Here is a 24,088-nt window from a genome sequence, read left to right as displayed (position 1 = left end):
CTGGCTACAAATAAACCTGCTCTGTGCCTTAGGGAAAGGGTGAGTGAGAGGTCACCTGAGCCCATGGGGAAAGAGGTCTGCCGGCAAATGAGCAAGAAAACCATTCGTTTATTGTGTAAGGAACTCCAGGGCTTTGCTGGTACAAGAAGCAGTGTCATTTCTCACGGCCTGAGGAGCAGTTATGTCTCTCCCAGCTCTCCCTCTCACGCCTCAGGATGCCAGGCGCAGACCCAGAGTCCCCACAAGAAACAGGAGCATTTATAAAAAGAAAAGAAAGGCCAGTTGGTTGCCCCATACTCTGCTATTCTAGAAAGGTCATGAGGCACTTTACAGAGGTAAAGTCCCGAAGGTCAGCCTCAACCAGGCCTGTGACCTGTGCCTACTGAACAGATACATCAAGGTGGTCCCAATTAATTGGTGAGAGCGTGTGCCCATGCCGCTCTGACGGAAAGTGCCAGTCACTGCAGCTGCTGCCATTACTCGGCCAACGAACTGCATTCCGGTCAGTTTTCCAGGAAACATCAGATGAACTAACATTTATGGGACACTTACTGCCTACCAGGCCCTGGTCCAGACCCCTTCCATATGCCAGGTCAGTTATCCTCACAGCCCTGAGAAATGAGCAATGCTCCCATTTGATAGATATGATAACCAACACTCACAAGACATTCAACCACCACCAAGATGCCAAGTTTTCTTGGAACTCTGGGATGTCCAGTCCTAGAAACTTTAAACCCAGGGAGTTCCCTGGACTCATCATCCCCGGGAATGGTGTTAGAAAACAGTCACAGGCCCACCCCAGAACTGGATTCCACTCAATTGGAAACTCTGTGGGTGGACCTAGTAATCCATGTTTTAACATGCCCTCTGGGGATTCAGATGTACTAAACCTGGAGAACCAAGAGCTAGAGATTCCCAAAGGGCACAAAAGCCAAGAGTCATCAGCAGCTGCAGACTCCCTAAAACAGTGCTTTTCCCAATGTGTGTTCCGAGGAACACTGGCACTTCTGGAGATTGTTAATGGATATCCCCCAAACGAGGGGTTCTACTGTCAATGAGTCTGAGAGTCCCTGGCTTAAATAAGGGTGAAAAGGTGTTTTTATCACAGGACTGCTTGAGTTTATCTATACTAATGTATCTTGTGCATCTTAGAGAAAATACCCAGGTGGTGCTTCCCAAATTTCCTGGACTACGGAACCCTCTTTTCTCAGAACACCTGTTACTCTCTCCTAGAACACCTGTGTTCCACGGACCCCAGCCTTGAAGAACAACAAGCCAAGAAATGCAGAAATTCGGGAAGAGAGCAGCAAAAGTGGATACCCACTCTGGATTTGGCAAGACTAGCTCTCTCTCAGCTTCTGTTTAATGACAGCCTTTGGCAAGCTCACTATCTTATGTAAACTAAAGGAACACAGAGTTCACTCCGCCTTCTTAGAGGAGCTGCGCGGGGTTGGGGTTATTAGGAAAAGAAAGCCCTGTGCCAGTGACCCTGGGGCTCTGGGTGAGTAATCCACCACCAAAGCCCAGAGGCACCAGGCGGGGTATTATTATTATTAGATTTCCAACAATGGAGGGCTGACATTTCCAAGAGCTCGTCAATTACTTTAATAACTGTAATTCTTCTGGGTGGAGAGGCCACAGGGATAAGTATTACTCATTCCACAGATATGTGAGCATTTGATGTGAGCGCCCCCATCCGGCCCCAGGGCTCTAGGAAAACAAGATGGCACAGATTCAACAGCACCCAGGGGGTAGGTAGGTTCTGGAAATGCCTTCTACCTTTTCTCAGAGTTGTACACACTTCAATCCTTCCCCAGGTCTGATGGTGGGGGTCTGGGGGAGTCCCGGCTAAAGGTCTCCAACTGATATATCCCACAGGCAGGGACGGGTACAATTATCTAGGTAAGCAGCTCAGGTGGAAATGAAAGAGGACAGGAAGAGAAATGAAAGATGACATTCTTTCCCAGGAACCACGGTTTAGGGAGGGCCTCCTGAGAGCCAAGCTGTGGGAGTGCATTATACTGGTGGCCTCTGCCCTTTCCGGGCTATACCCAGCGCAGGAGGCGGGTTGAGATGAGGATACTGTGGTCCCTGGCAGTGAGGGTGAGGTGATGTGAGGGCACAAAGGAGGGAGAGAGGGTGCCACAGCACTGACACCACATCTGTGGCCCAGCCTGTGGGTCCTGACTTCCTTCCTGTCTTTCCCCCACCTCTAAGGCCTCTAGAAAAATCCTGTTAGAACCTTCTGGCTTATCTTAGTTGTGCCTTGCAAAGGTCCTCATCCACATGAGAATTAAAGTATGAATGGGGGACAGACAATATGTCCTGATGCCTTCATTAGCCAGCGTAGGAACTCTGGCACCATCTTGGACAGGGAAGTCCCTGGAGGAAGGAAGCCACAAACCAGGAAGTTGAGCTGGGAACAGAAAGCCAGAGAGAGCCCGGGATCCCATGGCCTCGGAGCCACCATACCAGTCCTGGATCACCCACCTCTGCCCTTTTACGTGCAAGAGAAATACACTTCTATCTCATTTTTTTTTAATCACCAGGTACATGAACTATTTCTGAATGATTCTAATCATGCATTTTGCATATAAAATTAAAAATATGAAGTATAAATCAGAATTATTTCACTAAACATGCTGAGTACAAGAAGATGTATATGCTATTAAACATTTTTTTTTTAAATTACCAAGGGTCAAAGCCGCTGAGGTGGCTCTGGGGTATACTCATGCAATGCTCTACAGAACCCCACCTCAGGGTAAGAATGGGGCAACACCAATAAATCTGGAACGTCACTGCCCTGGCTTGCCCTGTCAGCAATTCAAGGAGCCAGCCCCTGCCATGCCCCTCCGAGCCATTCCTGGGAGTCCCTGAGGAGTGCCTCCCTCAGCTCTAAAAACTAGGTGTCGTGCCTACCGTGTGCCATCTGCCCTTTTCCTGCCCTGCTCCATGACTCCTGATGTCACCAGCCCTGCCTGCCACATGGGGAAGGCAAGCCTCATATATGCAAGCTGAGCACCAGCCATTTTGTGTGACATACGTAGGCTGGGAGATTTTTGCCACCTGCACTGGCCGCTGTCTGTCCTGTCACGGCCAGACACGGCATCCTGTCCATGGTGCCAGAGCAAGAGGATGGCGAGCTTTTTTGGACCCAAACCTCCCATGTTAGGAAAGATGGGGTTTAGAAAATGAAACCACATTATCCTACTGGCAAAAGGATGCTGCAGGGAGCTAAAATCACTGGCCTAGGAAGCGCTCCAAAATTAACCTCAGGTTTTCAGTGAAGAATTTATTGGCTACTACAGAGCAAGATTTTATTTATTTTTTAAAATTACATTTCCCCCAAAACAGATGCTCAAATTAAGCTGTGGGGAAAATACTGGACTGTTCATCTACAAATTCCCAGAGACTTCCCTGGCCCGTCAAAATCTCCGGTAGCACAGGCTCTCGCCTCCCCTGGGCATCTAGTCAATCACTGACATTTGGGCTGAGAGGCTCATCCCCACGGGGCTGCCCCTCATCCTGCCCGCGTAGCCCAAGATTTGGTCCAGGAGTCACAGTTTTGCCCCCTTAGTGCTCCCTCTGGAACTGGACCACCAGAGCACCTGTAACCCACGCAGAGTCAGACAGCTGCACGCACAGGTGCCACACTCCCGCAGAGGCCGTGGCGAGGCCTTCCAACCTGCATTTACACCAACCGCTGCTCAGGAGAGCTGAGGCCTGCTTCCCCAAAGCTCACAACTGGCCCTTCTCTGTGTCGACAACAGTCTTCTGATCTCCACCCACCTCCAAAATATCAGGAATACCAGTGCCCCAAGAGCCTTTGCTTGCGAGCCCTGACCTTCTTGTCCAGACTGTCTCCTAAGAGAATGTTATTTCTCTCTACTTCCCACTGGACTCAAGAGGCAGCTATGGCTGTGATGTATTGTTACAGCTGAGAAGCTAAGATATATTCTGAACCAATAAAGATGAGTTCATGCTCTATGATCCAAGGTGTCCCCTTCATGGAAAAACATTTCAAAAAGACTTAAGGCCACTCGGGCCTCTCCCACAGCCCACAGACTTTCAGTAATTCCAAGGGCAAAGCTCCTCACACAGGCCATCACAAGGTAAGAGAGCCTCAGAAGCCAGGGCGCTGGTGCCCCTTGCCCCAGCTTGGCACCGGGCAAACCACCCAGGCACCAAAAGCCATGTCCCTGACATGGAATTGGCAGCAGCTCAGGCAGGCCTTTGTCACCAAGGACATCAAGCACCGTGCAAAAGTCAAAGCACGATTCTCTCAAGGACACGGAAGTCCAGATGATGAGGTGGTAAATGCCGCAGCAGCCTCATGCTGGGAAAGCACCGGACGCTGGACTCAAGCCAAACACAGCACGATTTTGTGAAGGTCTAGGAATGCTGACTGTCCTCGAGAACTGCTCACATAATGAGAAAATGAGGATGCTGGCTCCACGCACTGCTGGCTCTCCCCACACAGACGTGAGATCTCTAGCAAGGGAAGACAGGCTCTCAGGATGAGAGGCAGAGAACGTTTCAGAGTCGCCAAAAGTCTGAATTGTGCCAACTCCACTGTCACCGGCTGTGTGACCCTGGGGAGTCCCTTGGCCTCGCTGAGCTTCAACTTCCTCCCTGGGATGTAAGGGCCACTACCCCACCCTCCTTGGTGGCAGGGAAGGGTTAGAGACTCCAAACCCACCATGAGGTCAGGAGGCTCTTCCCTTAATCAGAGGGACCCAGCAGTGGGAAACCACCAGGAGAGGCACTGGGGGAATGCAAGGCTACGACCACCAAAGGGCACGACAAACCCACTGGTCCCATTTGTCATTTACCTGCAAGGACCAGAGACCCAGGATGAAGACACTGGCAAAGAGGAAGAGACCATCAGGAAAACAATGTGGCCAAATATAAAGCCCTCCCGAAAGTTGATTTTCCCAAATTGCTCCTAACAGCTAACTTGGCAGCAGTGGGCATTTTTCTGGCATGATCTTTCCTGTTCTATGAGCCATGTTTCTGATTCTCTGGAGTTAGTATGCGGTCCCGGTTTTGTTCAAAGAGTTCTAACATTTTCTTCCTGTCGTGGTCAGCCTCAATCACCTGGAAATTAAACACATGGATCACCGGGCTGCACTTGACCTCAACATCCTCCTCCCTTCACGATGAAGAGGGGGAGAGGTAGAGACAGGCAGGATGAAGCGGGAGAGGCAGAGAAGCCCAAGGTCACAGGCAGAGAAAATGGAAGCATAAAAGCAAAACAGCACCTGGTTCTAGGTCAATTCATATTCTCAACTGTGTTTTCACTTAAGAATCCACTATAGCTGTCCCTGTGGCCAGCCCACGAATGATGTTTTTTTTTTCCCCATCATGTTATATTATCCAATCATGAGGGGGAAAAAATAGATTTTACTTCTTCAAAACTCCAGCACAGTAATATCTCACTTTTCGGCAACCTCATGGCCCGCGAGCACCGTGAGTAGAAGTATTTGAGAAGCCCAAACAGATGTCCCTCAGGCCATGCACCAAAGTCTGTGTGCGGCCCTCCCTTGTATCCCACGCTGTGCACGCACTCCTGACAGTCTTAGCACCCATCTGCCTGCCTCAAGAAATTCAGCAGCAGCAAATCGGAAAACGAGGGGACAGGGAAGCAGGGAAACACGGATGGAGCGGAAACGGCGACACAGTTAGAAGTGGCGAGTGTCAGCAGGAGAAAAGGGGGCGGCTATACAAAGCCAACGCAGGAGCTCAAACACGTGAGTGGTGTGGGGCAAACAGTCCTACACACCTCAGCACCTCCTAAGGGCATCACTGGGTAACAGCCCAGGACAGCAAGTGGTGCTCCTCCAGACGCCCTGGGTCACCAAGAAAGGGGGCAGTGAGGCTCTGCGCCTGCTATCCACTGAAGAAGGGACGGCTGCATCGCAAAGACCCAGCTCGAGTGCTTAAAGCCAAAACGCACGTCTAGAGGCTTCAGCCATTGGGGACACTCCTTCCCTGGTGAGGCTGGATAAGTGAGATGCTACTGTGGCCACCGGTGTAATGACACTGGGACAGGTCACCTTCTCTCAGGACTGTCCAACTAACTCTGAGACTCAGTCCAGAATGGGGACCGGGCCAGAGAAAGAGCCCTTTCCACCCTCCCTGCTTCCTCCTTCTTGATCCTCCAGCTATGAAGGAACTCGTGCTTCCCCGGACTACAGAGTGGCTGACATTCCCTGGGTCACTCCTCCTTCTAGAAAAGAAGGGGAACTTACCAGAACAGGGGCTGCCACAGGGAAAAGGCCTCCTTTGAAGAGCCACTCCTCATAGAGGCGGTGAAGAGCATCCAAGTATTCCTGCCAGGAAACACACACACACAGACACACACAGACACAGGCTGTCAGGAGCAGGGAGGGGGACAAACCTCTCCACCAAGGGTCTTAGGCAGGGGGGTGAATGTTGATGACCACAGGGCAGTGGCTTGGACAAAGGAGCCTACAACCGCTGACCTGGTCCAGGCGGACAGCAGTAAATGCAGTGGCTCCCTCTGCCAGCCAGCTCGGGCAGGGCAACAGTCAGAGGCTTCACTAGGGCTGTGGGCTCCATCCCTCCCTGCTCCACTGGTGCCTTACGCACACCCTCCCACCTCGCTTCTCACACTTCCTGCCACTTCTCCAGCAGCAGAGCCATCAGCTCCTTCATGGTGGAGCCCACAGCTGCCCCACAGCTGGACAGCCCAGCCCTGGGCAGCCTCTGACCCCTCCCCTCTGACCTTCCCTCCAAGAGGACAATGACCCTCACTGGCCTAGGGAATCCCATTCCTGCTGCTCCTACTCCCTAGATGACTTACAACCTGTGGACCCTCTAGACCATGAAGACCAACTTCATTTAAAAATTTTTTAATGTTTATTTATTTTTGACAGAGAGAGAGAGAGAGAGAGAGAGACAGAGCATGAGCAGGGGAGGGGCAGAGAGAGAGGGAGACACAGAATCTGAAGCAGGCTCCAGGCTCTGAGCTGTCAGCACAGAGCCCGACACAGGGCTCGAACTCACAGACTGCAAGATCATGACCTAAGCCCAAGTCGGACGCTCAACCAACTGAGCCACCCAGGCGCCCCATGAAGACCAACTTCAGAAAGCCCCACGAGGTGGAACCCAAGGGAAAAGAGGCCCGGACATGCCCCTAAGCCATTAGTGCCTCTGCACAGGCAGGACTGGACAGCACACACTTCCACACGCACAGACCAAGGTGCTTTGGCTGCCCGTGACCACCTCCCCAAGCAGCAATTTACTGCCAACCCGGAAGTTCTTAGAGAAACCGCACTGACACCTTTTCATCCACCACTGAGTTCTCCCTTGGCAACAACAGGTTTGTCCTATAGGCCACGTCAGAAATGTTAGGATAATGGCTTGGCTAATGGCTTAGAGGGACTCCAGACTTGTCATTTCTTCAGAACATCTGTTTCACGGCACAGAGTGGCCATGCCCTACCTTGGCATGGCCCAGCCCCACTCCACTGCACCCTTCACTCCTGTCTCTGGATTTCAAAGGAGCTGCCTAGAGAGAGGCCCATGCCTTCACGGCTGGAATCAAACTTTCTGGTGCCCAAGGAAAACAAGGCTAGGCAGGCCTCAGGAGCAGGACAGGTCTTCCAGGGCCCCAAGTCCAGCCCATCCTGAGCTCAGACCCCCATGACACCCCAGTAAATGCCTGCCAGCCTCTGTGTACCACCAGAGGCATTCGTGTAGGGCATTCAGTTCAGTACTAACTGAGCAACTCCTAGGTGCCAAGTCCTGGGAAACATGCTGGGGATCCAAAGGGAATAAGATCTAATCTTAAAAAGCTCACAGTTTGATGATAGATGGGGAACAAACATACAGACAAATAGTTTCAGTATGCTTGTCCTTAGGGCTGTGATCATAATACACCCAGAGGCTAGAGGAGCACAATGGAGGGAAGGTCAGGGAAGGCCTCCTGGAGAAAGTGACATCTGAGCTGAACTTGGAAGGCAAAAGAAACCACCATACAAAGGCACATTTATGTAACTACATGGTGAGTGTGTTTGTGTGTGTGTGTGTGTGTGTGTGTGTGTGTGTGTGTGTAGCCACAACTAGTCTCTATGGCCAGAGCATGAAAAGCAGGAAGTGGAGGGAGATAACACCAATCGGGCAGTGGGGACTTCAGCCTAGACAGTGGCAAGGCACTGAGGGCTTATGGCTGGGAAACTGCATGAATGGCATTCTATACTGGACACATCACCCAAGCAGCAATGTGGAGACCAGATTTTGGAGGGAACGTGCAGAGTGAAGGACCAGGACAAGGAGGGCAGTCCAATGGCTACAACAGTCCTGACTACAGTCCATGTGGCCCGGAGCCAGGACCCAGAAGGGCAAGATGCTGGGCAAGTCGTAGAGAAGGCCACCGCCAAGCCCAGCACTGCACTAAGCACTGGGGATGCAGTGCAGGTGGGAGAGCACGTTCTAGCGAGGACCCAGAGCTGGGCCCAGAGGCAGGTCACCTTCAGGAGGTGGACAGGACGAGCCCTGGGGGCACCTGGACAGGGAGTGGAGAAGGGACGGCTCTGAGCACAGAGGGCGCCAAGCAATGAGTCCCGAGCCACAGGAAGTGAGGTCGATCTGGACTCTGCACAGGGTCTCCAGCCACAGAGGAAGTCAGAGTTTACCCTCCTGCATGCTCAGTTCCCATTTCTTCCTCTGTGACAACAGCACAGTGACCTCACAGAGGGAAGGGCCGGGCTGCGATGGACATGGTTTCCCGGTCATTTTGAAGCAGGTTAAAGAGGGCTCTTACCAAGGAAATGACTGTCTCCTCCTCCCTGCATCTCATCTGTAACCTCTTATAACAGGTCTCAGGGGTGGTCCGGAGATAAACTGAAATTTAAAAAAATCATACATGGTTCTAATTACTCTGGTCATGGCTTGGAAGTCAAAGCCGAGGGGAGGGGAAAGGAAGGTGTGTGGGCAAGACGTGGAGAGAAACATGCGCCAGCAGCTCTGAGCAGAAGACACAGACCACAGCCAGCTCACAGCCCAACCACTAACCAGCTGTGTGGCCTGACAGGCATCTTGACCCTCATCCCAACTTTAATTTTCCTTCCATGTCACCAGCCCCACAGGGTTGTTCTGAGGCTGAATGAGCTTCCATGCATATACAAAGCTTAGCACAGGGTCTGGCACAGTGGGTCTCAGTAAATGTCCAGATCCTGTCCCTCCTCCTTCTCATATAAACTAGAAAAAACAACATCAAATCACAATGGACCAGGGGAGAGCAGCTTGAGTAACAAAGCCCAGGGAGGGTGCTTCTATAGGAGGAACCAAAATGCCCCCAGATTCTGTCTGCCATTGGACAGAAGGCTGAATTGGTGTGGGAAAAGAATCACCAGTGGTTAGGGCCCCGCCCACCGTCCCTGCTGGTTGGCGGTCCAGCCAAGTGCGTCCTCACTGGGGGAGGAAGGTCGGGAGGGGCCTCTCACCTATCAAATCAATGGACACGTCGATGTTCCTCACAATCCAATCAAACCATTCTGCCAGAATCACATAGTCCACTTCAGGCATCTTCCCACTATAATGAGAGTTATTAGGGTTTTATTCATCAGAAGGACCTGTGGATGGCTTCCGTATAAAGGGCATGACCCAGGGCACAATGGTATACTGCGATCCATGTGATATTGGGCCCGAAACACCTCGGACCCTCCACCGCTGGGGGACAGCTTATGGTCTAATGCAGCAGGAGTCATGGAACTGTTCGATGGGAGAGCTCATTTGGGATCTGAACTACAGGCAGAGAAAGGGACTCTGAAGCCTGTCCCCAGAGAACAGGGATAGCACTCAGTTTGGAAGGTGGAGCAGCAAATCAATTCCACCTCTAGAAGTTTATTTCGTGGAAATAATCATGGATGTCCACCACAACACCCTCTAAAACAATGAAAAGCGAAACCTTGGCCCATTGACAGAATAGCAAACCATGCAGTGACTGAAAGACAACATTGTAAAATAATACTTAATGACATGGAAAATGCTCACAATCGAATGTTCCATGAGAACAGCAGGACAAAAAACTGTACATAGTATGACCCAACTGTATTTTCACAAGAATCCGTTCACATATTATGAAAAAAGACTGGGAAAAAAAACAGCAAAATGCATACAGTGCTTTTTTCTCTGAGCTGTGGGACCAGAGGGGACTTTGTTTTCTTTCTACCTTTCTGTATTTTCCAAAATCAGCAACATATTCGTTCTCAAATCAAGGGTTGGGTGGAGGGGAAATGACTACATATTTAAAATGTGAACCGAAAAAGGAAGGAAGGAAGGAAGGAAGGAAGGAAGGAAGGAAGGAAGGATTCAAGACAACAGTCTAAGCACCCACGAGGCCTGGCGTCTCTCCCCGGCTCCAGCGGGTTTCCCGCGCCCCAAGAGGAAACCAACGGGAAGAGACAGAGGAATGGCAGCTAGAGGACACAGGCCTGTCAAAGGCCAGGTGATCTGCCAAGGCCCAGGAGGGGAATTCTCCCTTGTAACACCCCACCTACCATCTTGGATCCACTCAGAACAGGGTCTGGAAGGACTGGCTACAGGAAAATGGTCGTGCCTGGGCCCCAGGGTGCACAGGGGGCTTCTCGTTGCCCATGAACGGTGGGGGCAAGAGAAGAGCCCAGTGGAAGGGTGGTCTAGAGCTGGCCCCCTGCCAGGTGCTGTGAATGGACTCCCACCTGATGGGGAAGAGGGATGCAGGGATGGGCATGGACAGAGATAAGAGCTCAGACAGTTGGAGGGGGGTGCTCTGGGGGACGAAGGGCACAAACGACAGGGCATGGCACAAACTGGACAGGGACACTGCCCCTAGTCCCTGAGACACCATGATATCCTCAGGGGAGAACAGCTAGCTGTGCCTGGGCCGAGCAGCAGGAAAGTGTACGGTGCCTGAGAGAACAGTGGGGGCAGAGGGGCAGCTGCCGGTGCCTTAGGTCTTCAGGCATCAGATCTCAGCCAGGAGACCTGATTAACATGCGAGGGCTCTTGGAATGAGTGGGTGGAGGAGGGTGGTTGGAAGAAGTCCCACAACACTGCAGAGAGGACCCGAGCCAATGCAATCCAGGAACTAAAGGTAATGACTTTGTGACCACAGGCTGGTATGGTGTGAGGACAGGTGGCTGTCTCTTCTCTTATGTCCTTATAGCCCATTATTGGGGTGCCTGGGTGGCTCAGTCGGTTAAGCATCCGACTTCAGCTTGGGTCATGATCTCACCACCTGTGAGTTCAAGTCCCACATCAGGCTCTGTGCTGACAGCTCAGAGCCTGGAGCCTGCTTCAGATTCTGTGTCTCCCTCTTCCTCTGCCCCTCCCCTGCTCATGCTCTGTCTCTCTCAAAATTAAGTAAACATTTAAAAAACAAATTAAACAAAAATGAACTACTGGGACCTCATCAAAATAAAAAGCTTTTGCACAGCAAAGGAAACAATCAGCAAAACTAAAAGGCAACCGATGGAATGGGAAAAGATATTTGCAAATGACATATCAGATAAAGAGTTACTATCCAAAGTCTATAAAGAACTTATCAAACTCAACACCCAAAAAAACAAATAATCCAGGGAAGAAATGAGCAAAAGTCATGAGTAGACACTTCTCCAAAGAAGACATCCAGATGGCTAACCAACACATGAGAAAATGCTTAACATCACTCATCATCAGGGAAATACAAATCAAAACCACAATGAGATACCACCTCACACCTGTCAGAATGGCTAACATTAACAACTCAGGCAACCACAGATGTTGGCGTGGATGTGGAGAAAGAGGATCTCTTTTGCACTGTTGGTGGGAATGCAAGCTGGTGCAGCCACTCTGGAAAACAGTATGGAGGTTCCTCAAAAAATTAAAAATAGAACTACCCTACGACCCACCAATTGCACTACTAGGCATTTATCCAAGGGATACAGGTGTGCTGTTTCAAAGGGGAACATGCACCCCCATGTTTATAGCAGCACTGTCAACAATAGCCAAAGTATGGAAAGAGCCCAAATGTCCATCGATGGATGAATGGATAAAGAAGATGCGGTACATGTATACAATGGAGTATTACTCGGCAATCAAAAAGAATGAAATCTTGCCACTTGCAACTATGTGGATGGGACTGGAGGGTATTATGCTAAGTGAAATTAGTCAGAGAAAGACAAAAATCATATGACTTCACTCACATGAGGACTTTAAGAGACAAAACAGATGAACATAAGGGACAGAAAGCAAAAATAGTATCAAAACAGGGAGGGGGACAAAACAGAAGAGACTCATAAATATGGAGAACAAACTGAGGGTTACTGGAGGGGTTGTGGGAGGGGGGATGGGCTAAATGGGTAAGGGGCATTAAGGAATCTACTCCTGAAATCATTGTGGCACTATATACTAACTAATTTGGATGTAAATTTGAAAAAACAAAAAATAAAATTAAAAAATAAAATTAAAAATAAAAAACATTAAAAAAAAAACTTTAAAAAAAAAGTAGCCCATTATTTATTCAGGGCTGAGTGTTCCAGGGAAACCTGACCCCACCCCAAGCTTCTGGGGAGGCCCAGTTGGTCTAAGGGAAGTACTGTCCTCTCACAAGCTGCACCAATCAGTACAAGGCATCCCCTGGCCACACGGGCCCAGCCTGGGCCAGTGAGACATGAGGGAGGCCTGCAGGGGTTGATAGAAACCATGCTTTCTCACACTCAGAGGAAAGCCACTGGCAAGACACCTACTCTGGCTAGCAAGTGAGAAACCTGGTTCTGCCACAGCCATTTCATCACCATGGAGGAATCATATTGAGGATATGAATGAGACACAAGAGTAGGAAAACAAGGCTGGAGCCACTGAATGAAACCAACCCTGCCTGCCATTAAGATAACCACTATGACCTCATCCTTCAGGTTACTTGGAGCTGGGTTTCAGTTAGTCGCAGCTCAGAGTATCTGATTTCAGGAAACCAAACCACTCTCTCTTCATGTGTTTCCCTTCACTGGGAAACAAAGTTTTGTTGTCCAGAACAAAATTGACTCTGAGGGAATGAGGGTTTCCCGAAAGCAAGCTGCTAATCGGCCCCTCCCCTTCTCCACTAAAACACAGACCAAATAGCCTGAAGGCACAGAACAGACTAGCAACATAGGGCTGTGGACTAGTGAGCGGGGCCAGAGGCAGAACTGCCCAGTGCCTCCCAAGTCACTGATGCTTGCTGGACAGTCAGGTGTCATACTTTGCCCTGCAGAACTTCACATGTGTCTGCAAGGCTCAAGGCAGATTTTGCCAAATCCCAGAGCTGGGAAGATCCCGGAAGTTGGAACTGCTGAATTGAGTCACCATGCAGAACATATGCAGCACAGTGTTAACTGAAAAACCAGACCAACACTACCTGAAAAAAGGGTCAGGATGTGCATGGAAGGACACAGAGACATGGGGATGGGGCTCACATCTGCGGGAGTCTCTGGAGCCTGCCTGAGAGCCACTATTCTCCTGGAAATCAGTTCCAAATAATCTCAAGATACTTCCTGAGGGGCACAGGGACCTCCTGGTCCCACCCCAACCCAGCCCAAACTGGCAGCTTCCCCCACAGACAGGAAGAAGGATATCCCTTTCCAGCACTCTCCTGGAGAGGTCCTCCGTGGGGGCAGCCTCCCTGCCAGCCGGGTTGGCAGGAAGACCTCCAGGAAACCCTTCCGAGATTGCTGGGAGCACTGTGCTAGGGGGTCCAGGACAACCTGTCACTGGCTGAGCTGAGTGAGGAAACGGAGGCCTGGTTTCTGTGACTCTGAGGAATGTCAGACAGCAGGTGCTGCTTTATCCATATTCGCAGTTTTCCTCCTGGAAATTCTGCCTGGCTCCTCCTGTGTCTGCCTCTAGATTGGGGCACCCAGCACCACCAATAAGCCACTGTTTTAATTTTTTTTTTAATTTTTTAAAAAATGTTTATTTATTTTTGAAGGAGAGAGACAGATAGACAGAGCATGAGTGGGGCAGGGGCAGAGAGAAGCAGACACAGAATCCAAAGCAGGCTCCGGGTTCTGAGGTGTTAGCACAGAGCACGAGGTGAGGCTCAAATTCACGAACTGCAAGATCATGACCTGAGCCAAAGTCAGACACTTAACCGACTAAGCCACTCAGGTGCCCCCAAGCCACTGCTTTTATTTCCACAGAACACACAGTGGGCGGCGCCTCTCTACAGAAAATTCAACCACTTGACTCCCCAACAGTGGAATGGGTGGAATGAGAGGATTTCGTGGTGCCGTCCCCTGACCCAGGGTGGCAAAACCGAGGTCTTGGATCCACACGAATCCTGCTGGCTGTTTTGCTTGGCACAGTTTGCTGCTATCTTCCTCCTGAGGCCCTCAGAGGCCCCAGTTTGCACAGCACAGGCTGGAACAGAAACCTCTCATTCATATGCCAGTCTCCCTGTATACATGATTGTCTCTTGTTTTCACAAGACCTTATATGATCAATTTTAGTCCCAAATTTGCAGATGAGGAAAACTGAGGCCCAGAGCAGTGAAACACGCCTCAGTCTGAGCAGGAATTAAAGCCTGGCTCTCTGTGGCCCCAAAACTCACATGCTCTTCATTACATCACTTGCCCTTCCTGTCTGTCAAGTGAGGGGGCTGTTCGGGACACTCCTGTGTCTCTGTGGCCGCAGCTGGAGGAAAGGCACAGCTCTCAGGGTCAAGACCCAGGCCTAAGTCCCCCTTTGGACCAGAGCAGGGGAAGAATCCCAGCCCCTAGGCCAGCTAGGGAGGTAGGAGGGTCTGCTTACTGTTCCAAATGCAGGATCTTCATCAATGTCCCTGATCTGCAACCCCAGGCGAGTCAGCTGTCACTTCTCCAGTTGGGCCCCACTCCGTTCCCCTACTTCTGTTCTTCGAAAATGCCAACCAATCTAGTAAAACCTTGGCATTCAATTACTCAGCCCACAAGGTTTGGGCCACACAATTGCCTGCGTGGCCACTTTAGCTACATGAGTCCTTCTCACCACCTTCAGCTTTTCACTTCAGCGCGGTGCCCAGGCCTCACAAGTGCCTGGTCGTTAAGGAGGCTATATAACTGGAATCTTCCTCTTCAGCAATTAACACCATGCTCTCACACCCCTAGCAGCATAATTGCACTCACATCCTGCCTGCCCCAAACTCGCTGCAATGGGGGGGCCAGAAGAGCCAGGTCTCTCCCTAGGAGAGCTCCTTACTTGTTCAAGGTCCAAAAGGCAAGGATACCTTCAAGAAATTTTGCTTTGGGGGATGCAGGATGCCAGTGTGTGGCCTGGCGTACTCCCTTCCACCCAGCCCCCCTCCCCAAGGTTTCAATGGCTTTTAAGAAAGAGAAAAGGTTCAACCCCAACACCGAAGGGGCAGCAGCAACTTGTACCCGTCCCCATCAGTACACATCAGGAAGCTTTTTCCTGGAGCACCTGAGGATGGAGGGAGGCATGAGCTGAGCCAGGAGCTGACTCTCTACATGTGCCATGCTGGGGTTCCCAGTACCCAGCCGAACTCCCCACAGGTAGGAACTGAAACATCCTATTATAGGCGAGGGCAAAGGATCCAGCCAAACTCGGGTGTAGCATACATTTGGTTTAGGCTCAAAAGCACAGTAATCCGTATTTGTGGGGAGCAGAAAACTCTCAAAACATCTCCTTTCTCAGTAACACTTCACTGTGGCTGACCCACTACCTCAAGGAAAGCTGGGGTTGGACGGAGAGTGACCGAGAAGAAAGCCCACATTCCACACTACCTTGCTCTCGTCACCTCGTTAGCTCCGGCTACAAACACTCCAATGTGCCCCCACACAGAAAACCTTTGGCCTACAGCTGCACCTGGCTGCACCTTTCCTGACCCAGGAATAAACTTGGAGACCGTTAAAACAAAGAAAACACAACAAAACCCCCAACAACTAAAACTTGAAACAACAAATGTGAAATGGACAAACAGCAAGGAATGCAGGAAACAGGACCCCCAGCCCCGGCACTGAAGAACTTTCACCAGGGCAGACTGCCTGCCCCCAAGAAAGCCTACAGGACTGGGCTCTTACTCTCCTGACCCCAAGGAAGCCACAGAAACAAAACTCTCGAGGAAAAGGGCTGGGCACTAGAGCGGAGAGCTCTTTGCAGGCTGGCTGCAGGCTTCTTCTAAAGCCTTATGCCTCCAAGTGTGCTCCTCCCAGGATGGTGGCCACCTAGGGTGCTTGTTATAAATTCAGGTTCTCAGGCCCCACCCTGGACTCAGCAAAGCAGCATCTACATGTTAACAAGATGTACGGTGACCTCTGGGAGAAGCCCACTATAAGGCCTGGGTGGAAAGAGGCAGAGGCCTGACTCGCCTGAGTAGACTCCTCAGGGCCTCCAGCCAGTCTGAAGCCTCTGGCCTTAAGGAGAAAAATTTTGATGTCTCCCACAGCTCCCTCATAATTGCTCCTCACACAGCAGGGCACAGGGCAGCTCCCCCTGCTCAGTCACCCGCCTGGTCAGGAAGGAGCATGGGTCTTCTGAGCCCATCTCAGTTCCTACTCTGCCAAACAGGGTCCCCAGTACCTATACCACAGGGCTGCCCTGAGGACTCAAAGAGAAGTATGAAGAACCAGACAATAAATGTGGCTCCTGGCCTGTCCTTCAACCACTTGAGCAAACGCCCTCATTTCCAGGGAACACAGATAACCTGGTCCGGGTCATAGCTGAATCACCCGCACTGTGGAGGTCCTACTCAGACCCCCTCTCCTTGAGTTCCCCACCTCCAGAATCTGGGGACTCTCGGGTACGTGGCTGAGGGAGGAGGTACTCCAAACCACATGCTCAGTATGGTGTTTGTTACAGATACAAACAGAAGAACACATTATAGAGCAGAATGCAAAATCCATATGAATTTTTAAGATAAAAGAGGGGACTTCAAAGCAACTTCCGGTTTGTTAGTGGGCTTCTTTGGGCTATATGGTCTGGGAGGGCAAGTGGGGAAGCAGCCACCTGTGTGAGCATTCCTTCGCCTCTGGGAGGCTTCAGTCAAAGGGTTTGAGGAGCACCACCTTCTCTGATTTCCCTGAAACTGAAGTGGCAGATGGCAGATGGCAGGCCCCCCCCCACCCCGCAGGCTGCCACAGTGTTCCCAGCAGCCTCTGGAGTGCCCAATGCCATGCACCAACCAACAGCTTTTAGACTGAATCAAGTGATACCAGCAACCACCCTTGAGGTTCCAACGAGGTCTTCAGGGGAACCCACGTTCTCTGAAGGCTGTATGAACTTGAAACAATTAGATCCCGAGAACAGAAACATGGACACAGTAAATTTCTCCTGTGGTTCACTGTCCCACCGAAATCCTAACCACAGATGCCAGGCATTCTGGGAGGGCCAGGGGAGGGATAAAAATGAAGCTAACAGGGCAGGAAAAGAGTTTAAAAAAACAAAACTAAAAGCTATGGTCTTTTCCTACATTACCCACAAAACAGCCAGGGCAAGGCCCACGTTTTCTGGACCTATGACCTCAACCACAGCCGCAGAGATTAGGAAATCAGAACCACCCATCAGAAGTGCTGGAATGAACAACTATGGGCATGAGTAACCAAAGCCCATGACATCAGCTAAAACCACCTGCTGGGACAGGCAGAGACAATGCCTCCTGGGGAAACTCACTAGGCCTCGGGCAGCCTGCAGGTAGGGGCTGGGGGGTTAACTGGCAACTTTGGCAAAGATCAGGGTAGACAAGGACCTACATAAGAGGCACAAACCCTAAACTAGGCAACTGTTCCATAGGTTCTCTAGATGGACGACAGGAATTAGAGATAAGAAAGGCTCAGGGAGGTTTAGGAACTCAGCTGTGCGCACAAAGACAGCAAATTCCAGAGCCAGGATGGGATGCAGGTGCCCCGAACTCCACACCTCACTCTCTCCCCTGGGCCTCCGGTCATTCCATTCCAGGTTACCCACTTCAAAAAGAGCCACTGGCTGCCACACAGAAATTGCCAAGCTGACAACAATTACAAAACAGAGAGCCTCGTCAGGTGAAGTCCCACCCTGCTGCCCAGGGTCCATACGTCAGAGCAATAAACAAACACCAGCAGGGCTTCTCTATTCTTTCTCTTCTCTCCTCTGCCTGTCCTCCCTCTGGCTAAGGCACTGATGAGCAGGGAGCAAAGGAAAGTGTAGTGGACACCTGGGCTCCACTGAAACCCCAGGCAGCTGGGGGAGGATGGGGCTCTAGCATCAGGACCACTCCTGCTGGAAGGCTGGGGGACAAAGCCATAGTCATGACTTGCCCTGGCTGCTATCCTGACTCATGGCATGAGTCTAACGCTTGGAATGGATGGGAGCAGAAGCTGTTGTTTTGGGGGCCACACAGGCAGACGGGCACAATACACACCAGCTCGGGACCAACAGAGAAGCCTTTTTAGTGGTCCCCTCAAAGGAGAAGATGTGAAACAGCTGGGGCCAGAGCCTGGGAAATGTGCCAGGCAGGAGACCCAAGAATGGCTGCAAGTCCCACTGCCCAGCAAGAGCTCACGATATGGCCCAGGTGCTGGCCCCACGCTGTGTGCATGCTAGGCAAGTATACCTGCCACAGGGCCCAAGGAGCTTATGGTCCAGCTGGCGGGGGTGGGCAGGGGAACCACAACAGACAACTGAACAAATAAACATAGACAAAGTTGAACCATGTGTAACTGCCATTTTGTGGGTCAAATTTGGTCAAAATTAATAATTTCATACAGTTCAACCTGATCAGAAGTTGTCTTACACATTATGAAGCCCAAGAGCAGTAATTAAAAATAAGAAAGAAGTCCGACCCATCCAGACAGGGTGGTTGGGGAGAGATGGGAGAGGTGACAGGACAGTTGCAGAGGAGAGGGATGGGGGAGCCAGCATGTAGAGCCAGCACACAGGCCAAAGCCTGCAGCCCATCTCCCTAAGATCCCTAAAATCAGCAGTAAACTGAGCACAGAAATCAGGAGGGTCCCAAACCTCTGAGGCCTCAGCACTGTGGGCCACCAGAAGTCCCCTAACCATGTCTATAGGACAGAGTCCACACCCATGAGGACAAAAGACAGTTTTGGGTGAAAGGGTAATAGCCTGACCCCTCCATTGCCCTGGGTCTTCACTCTGCCCCATATCCTCCCACTCTGCCATGTGATCCACATGGGCCCTCCACAACTCTCAGACTGGGGTCAGCTGGCATGACCTGTTTTGGCCAATGGGGTGACAGCAAATCTGTAGCCAAGGACTGAAAAGTGCTCGTGCATTTCTGCTGGTGCCTCTGCTCTCTGCCATCACCATGAGAAGTGAATGTCCAGACTAGCTTGCTGGTCCCAGAAGGAGGACAAGAGGCACAAAGAGGATTGATGAGTCACCCCAGTCACCCTGGCTGGAGCCGTCCTAGACCAGCCGACCCCCAGACATCACGGACAGCAGAGCCACCACCTGGCCAGCCACCCCAGATGACTGAGCAAAATCCACGCAGAAAGCTGTCTGCCACTGAGGCTTTGTGGTTGGTTGTTACACAGCAGGCCTATGGCAGCACATGCGAGAGACCGTACAGGAGGTACTCAATATCTGTCACGGGAGTAAACAAGTTCCAATTTCATTTCTAAAAAATTAAGGGTTTAATAATTTATCAACTGTGTAAACTACAGTACCTTCTATACAGGTTTTCTACAAAAACATATCTTGCGCTGTGAATCGACCGCTCCATCAATCGTACCGGTGATGTCTAAAAGAAAACAAAGTGATTCATTGACTCAGGTCAGGAGGGCTTGAAGGATGCTTATTGCTCCCCCCGCTTACGGTCTGTGCTGAACACAAGAATAGAGAAGCTATGGGATGGTGAGGCAATCACCAGAGCAGAAATGTGGGTCTAACATGGGGCTCAGCTGTGCTCCGCACCACCCCCCCGCCACGTCCCGAAGCTCTCAGTGGCCGCTGCAGCAATGCAGGGACAGAGGGCTCATCAGCAGCAGCCTCTTTCATAGGAGAGGTGAGGCTCAAATGGATTATCAGTTTGAGGAAATGCTAGAAAAACCACCAAGTGCTGTCCAGCAGAGTGCTGTCCAGTGGAAAGTGTGGTAATTATGGAACTAAATAGTGTGCATTTGCTTAATGTATGCCCGAGGTAAAGCCCCGAGAGGGCTGGAGTATGTGTGACATGCTGGGGACTCTGCCATCAGTGACTGAGGGCCTGGCTTTCCGGAACCCCACAAAGATGTGAGACCTTTGTGCCTCTGCACAGGGCTGGCTGGGGATCACTGCAGACCTTTGCAAACCAGGAAGGACTGTGCCCAAGTGGGCAAACACTGCCTCACTCAGCCTGGCCCACAGCACCCACGGGACCTGGACTAGCAAATCAGAGGCATATTCAAAGCCGTAACCCAGGAATTTCCTGGGTGTTTATGTCCATCCATCTTCCTTTCCATTTTTTTCCATCCTCTCCTCACTTATGACCCTCTGCTACGCATATGTTGCTAGCACCCCACTCATCCAACTCTCCTTCCGTTCCTCCTTCCTTGTCTGTCTTTCTTCCTCTCCCATGGCAGACTTCCTTAAACGGAGAAACCCACATATGTCCCCTTATAGTCAGATATATTAGACACAATTTAGATTTGCGGTTGAGTGCCTGTTCAGGAAAAATAGGGTGAGTAAAGGGGGAAAAGTGCCAACCGCAGATGCTCTGACCTGTATCACTTAGGTATTTGGGGAGACAGAAACTCATACAGTTCTGCTCATATCTTTCCATCTTCAAAAGATACAGATTTGTGGAAGGATAGCTATAGTCACAACTGCCCGGCTCTGGATCAAACCACTCAGCTGAGTGGCTGTGTCAACATAACAGGCTATAGGGACCTCCCATCTCCTTCATGGACAGCATCCATGCTGGTCTTCCAGGTTGTGCTTACAATTTTGAACCACAGGTGCCGATCAGGCTCTCTTCAGTCAGCTCTCTTTTAAGAGACACTGTCCCTATTCACATGCCAGCTAATAGAGGGGGTTTAAGTGGCATGTTTGTGCCCTGTGATCTGTGCCAACACCTGATTGGCCCACGGGTAGACACAGGGACCAAGCTGAGCCAATAAAATTCTTTCTCCAAAGAATTTGAACCAGGAGCCAAAGGTGAAGGTTAGATCAGTGGTTCTCAAGAGTGGCTAAAATGAACAAATCAGGAGACTATAGATGCTGGCGAGGATGTAGAGAAACGGGAACCATCTTGCACTGTTGGTGGGAATGCAAACTGGTGCAGCCGCTCTGGAAAACAGTGTGGAAGTTCCTCAAAAAATTAAAAATAGATCTACCCTATGACCCAGCAATAGCACTGCTAGGAATTTACCCAAGGGATACAGGAGTGCTGATGCATAGGGGCACTTGTACCCCAATGTTTATAGCAGCACTTTCCACAATAGCCAAATTATGGAAAGAGCCTAAATATCCATCAACTGACGAATGGATAAAGAAGATGTGGTTTATACATACAATGGAACACTACTTGATAATGAAAAAGAATGAAATCTGGCCATTTGTAGCAACGTGGATGGAACTGGAGAGTGTTATGCTAAGTGAAATAAGTCAGGCAGAGAAAGACAGATACCATATGCTTTCACTCATATTGGATCCTAAGAAACTCAATAGAAGACCGGGGGGAGGGGAAGGGGGAAAAAAAGAAAAGTTACAGAGAGGGAAGGAGGCAAACCATAAGAGACTCTTAAATACTGAGAACAAACTGAGGGCTGATAGGGGGTGGGCGGGTGGCGGGGGAGGGGAAAGTGGATGATGGGCATTGAGGAGGGCACCTGTTGGGATGAGCACTGGGTGTTGTATGGAAACCAATTTGACAATAAATTTCATACCAAAAAAAAAACCATGCAAACAAACAAAGCATGCATTAAAATCACCTGGAGAGCTTGATAAAACACAGATTGCTGGGCCTCATCTCTAGAATTTCTCATTCAGCAGGTCTGAGATGGGGCCAGAAAATTTCTAACACGTTCCCAGATGTTCCTGCTGCTCCAGGTCTAGGCACACTTGGAGAAGAACTGAGTTAAATAATGTTGAGCCCAGAAGGAGTCAGGTTGTGAACACTCAGGCTCACAGGGACATCCCTACCAACTTAATGGCTAGCTGAGGCTGGTGGGGGAGGGCACTAGAGGCTGGAACTCAGAGAGCCAGGAACAGGAAGCCTTGGCCCCAAAGACAGAGAAGGCTGAGCAGTGCTGAAGGTCCAGCGAGGCTTCCTTGCAAGGTTCCCCTCCCTGGAAATCATATACCCACCACGGCAAGAACATTTTCAGAAGGCTAAAGCTGAGCATCTGAATGTACCTGGGGACGAGTGTGGTGGTCCAGCATCGTGAGCTGCACATATGTCTGCAGCGTGAAGCCCCATCGACAAGCATCGCGGTACAGCAGACCCTGCAGAAGGGAGAACGCAGCACTTTACCCCAAAAACCTCGAGCTGTAGAACTCTGGTCTCTTCAGTCACTGATGGCCATCTCGTGAAACCCACATGGGGCTGTGATGGGGCCAGGGATGAAGCCAACATGGTTGCAGGGCCCTCAGGACAGTGTGGACAGACTAGAGCAATTATAGGACAACCAAGTAACAGCTGTATAGGAGCCTATATAAAGTCGGAGGGAACAGTCATTCGGTGTTTACTGAGTCCCCTGCAGTCAGTTCTCTATCCAGCACTCAAAGTGAGCCCGTTAAACCTCACCCAGCTCTTGATGCTCCTCCACTCAGAACCTTCCAGGGGCTTCCCACTGAATTCAGAATGAAAACCAAACCCCTTACCAAAGCCCACAGGGCCCTAGAAAATCACTTCCATCTTCCCTTGTCTCCTACGACCCTTCCTCTGACTCAATGTGCTTCCAACCACACAAGCCTCCTGAGTGTTCCCCCTAAACACCCAAGCATGACCCCACCTCAGGGCCTTTGCATTTGCTATGACTTGTAACTGAACACTTTTGCTCCAGAAATCTGTACTGCTCACTCTCTATGTTTAAGTCTGTGCTCAAGTGTCCCCTTGGCAGAGATGCCTTCCCCAACTATCTTATCCAAAAGAACAGCCCCATGCCCATCATTCTTTGTTGCCAGTATATATAAAACAGTCCATGTTCCATTTTTCATTTGCTAATAATCTTAAATTCTGCTCGTTTCCACATTTTTCCTTTTTTTCTCTCTCTCTGGGTGCTAATGAAATTCCAGTGCTCCGCATAGAAAACTGCAAACTCCTACCTGCAGATGAAAGAAAATCTCAGAAAGCTTAGGAGAAACACTCTCCATCTGAAGGCTGAACAAACATCTCCCTGCATCAGAAAGCCAATTCAGATACAGTGATGAATTGACACTTCACAAAACTACCAATCTTGCCCTTCTGTCCAGAGCAGAAACGTGTCTAGAAATACCTAATTCTATCATATTCTGTATTATAAAACTGTCTTTGGAGATGCTCTTTGTCCTGAGGAGACTCAGACTCTTGAGACCGGGACTGTGTCCTGTATAATGTCACCTCAGAGCCCTAACATCTATGACCTAACTATCTTAACTGGTTCCTAAAGAATATGAATGTTTCTGAGGCTTCTTTATTATGTCCAAAGAGAACGACTGGCATTCTATCTTCTCCCACATGCACAGAGGTGAAACTATTTTCACGTCTCTGGGATTCTTTATTCAAAGGCTCTGAGAACTTCTGCCTTATTTAATTAATACCCTTTTGCCTGCTTCAGGTATCTTCACAGCTCCCATCACCACCTACCAAATCACTACCGAATTGTCTTCTGCCTCCCCACACCAGAATATTAAGGCCAAGAGAGCAAGAGCTTTGAGATGTCACTGCTCCAGAGTCTAAACAGTGCCTGGCACATGGCAGGCATTCAATAAATACTGGTTGAATGAACGAATGAATGAGCACCTACTAGGTGCCTGACAGAGCGCTATGTTGTAGCAAACACAGTCAGCCATATTAGACATAGTCCCTGCTGCTAGTGCAACTCAGAGTCTAATGAACCACACAAGGAGATGTCACTTGTGTTGCCAGAAATGAGAAGCCAGCACAAGCTCCCCCTGCTCCACGGGTCAGAGCTACCAGCTCTGTCATTTACCAGAGGTATATGACCTTGGGC

At 50.3% G+C, this 24,088-nt stretch overlaps 1 protein-coding gene across 9 annotated transcripts in view; it reads right to left on the bottom strand.

Moving 5' to 3' along the window:
* The window catches only part of TK2 (thymidine kinase 2), a 54,195-nt gene that overhangs the window by 21,809 nt on the left and 8,298 nt on the right, over positions 1-24,088 (bottom strand). For 3 of the 9 annotated variants that reach the window (XR_007147334.1, XM_047835339.1, XM_047835341.1), the window contains exons 5-9: positions 22,290-22,379; positions 19,622-19,695; positions 9,470-9,558; positions 8,788-8,867; positions 6,252-6,332 (exon numbers count right to left, since the gene is read on the bottom strand). Coding sequence is in view for 8 of the 9 variants with exons in the window: in XM_047835339.1 (XP_047691295.1) it covers positions 6,252-6,332; positions 8,788-8,867; positions 9,470-9,558; positions 19,622-19,695; positions 22,290-22,379 (414 nt within the window). In the remaining variant the exon portion in view is untranslated. Of the gene's footprint in view, positions 1-88; positions 5,098-5,782; positions 5,850-6,247; positions 6,333-8,787; positions 8,868-9,469; positions 9,559-19,621; positions 19,696-22,289; positions 22,380-24,088 lie in introns of those variants that run through there. The other 6 variants (XM_047835338.1, XM_047835345.1, XM_047835340.1 and 3 more) reach the window with 5 other exon arrangements.

This window comes from Prionailurus viverrinus, chromosome E2 (assembly GCF_022837055.1).
Source record: "Prionailurus viverrinus isolate Anna chromosome E2, UM_Priviv_1.0, whole genome shotgun sequence".
In the NCBI taxonomy this organism is placed as follows: Eukaryota; Metazoa; Chordata; class Mammalia; order Carnivora; family Felidae; genus Prionailurus; species Prionailurus viverrinus.
This window is presented reverse-complemented; position numbering and strand designations above follow the sequence as displayed.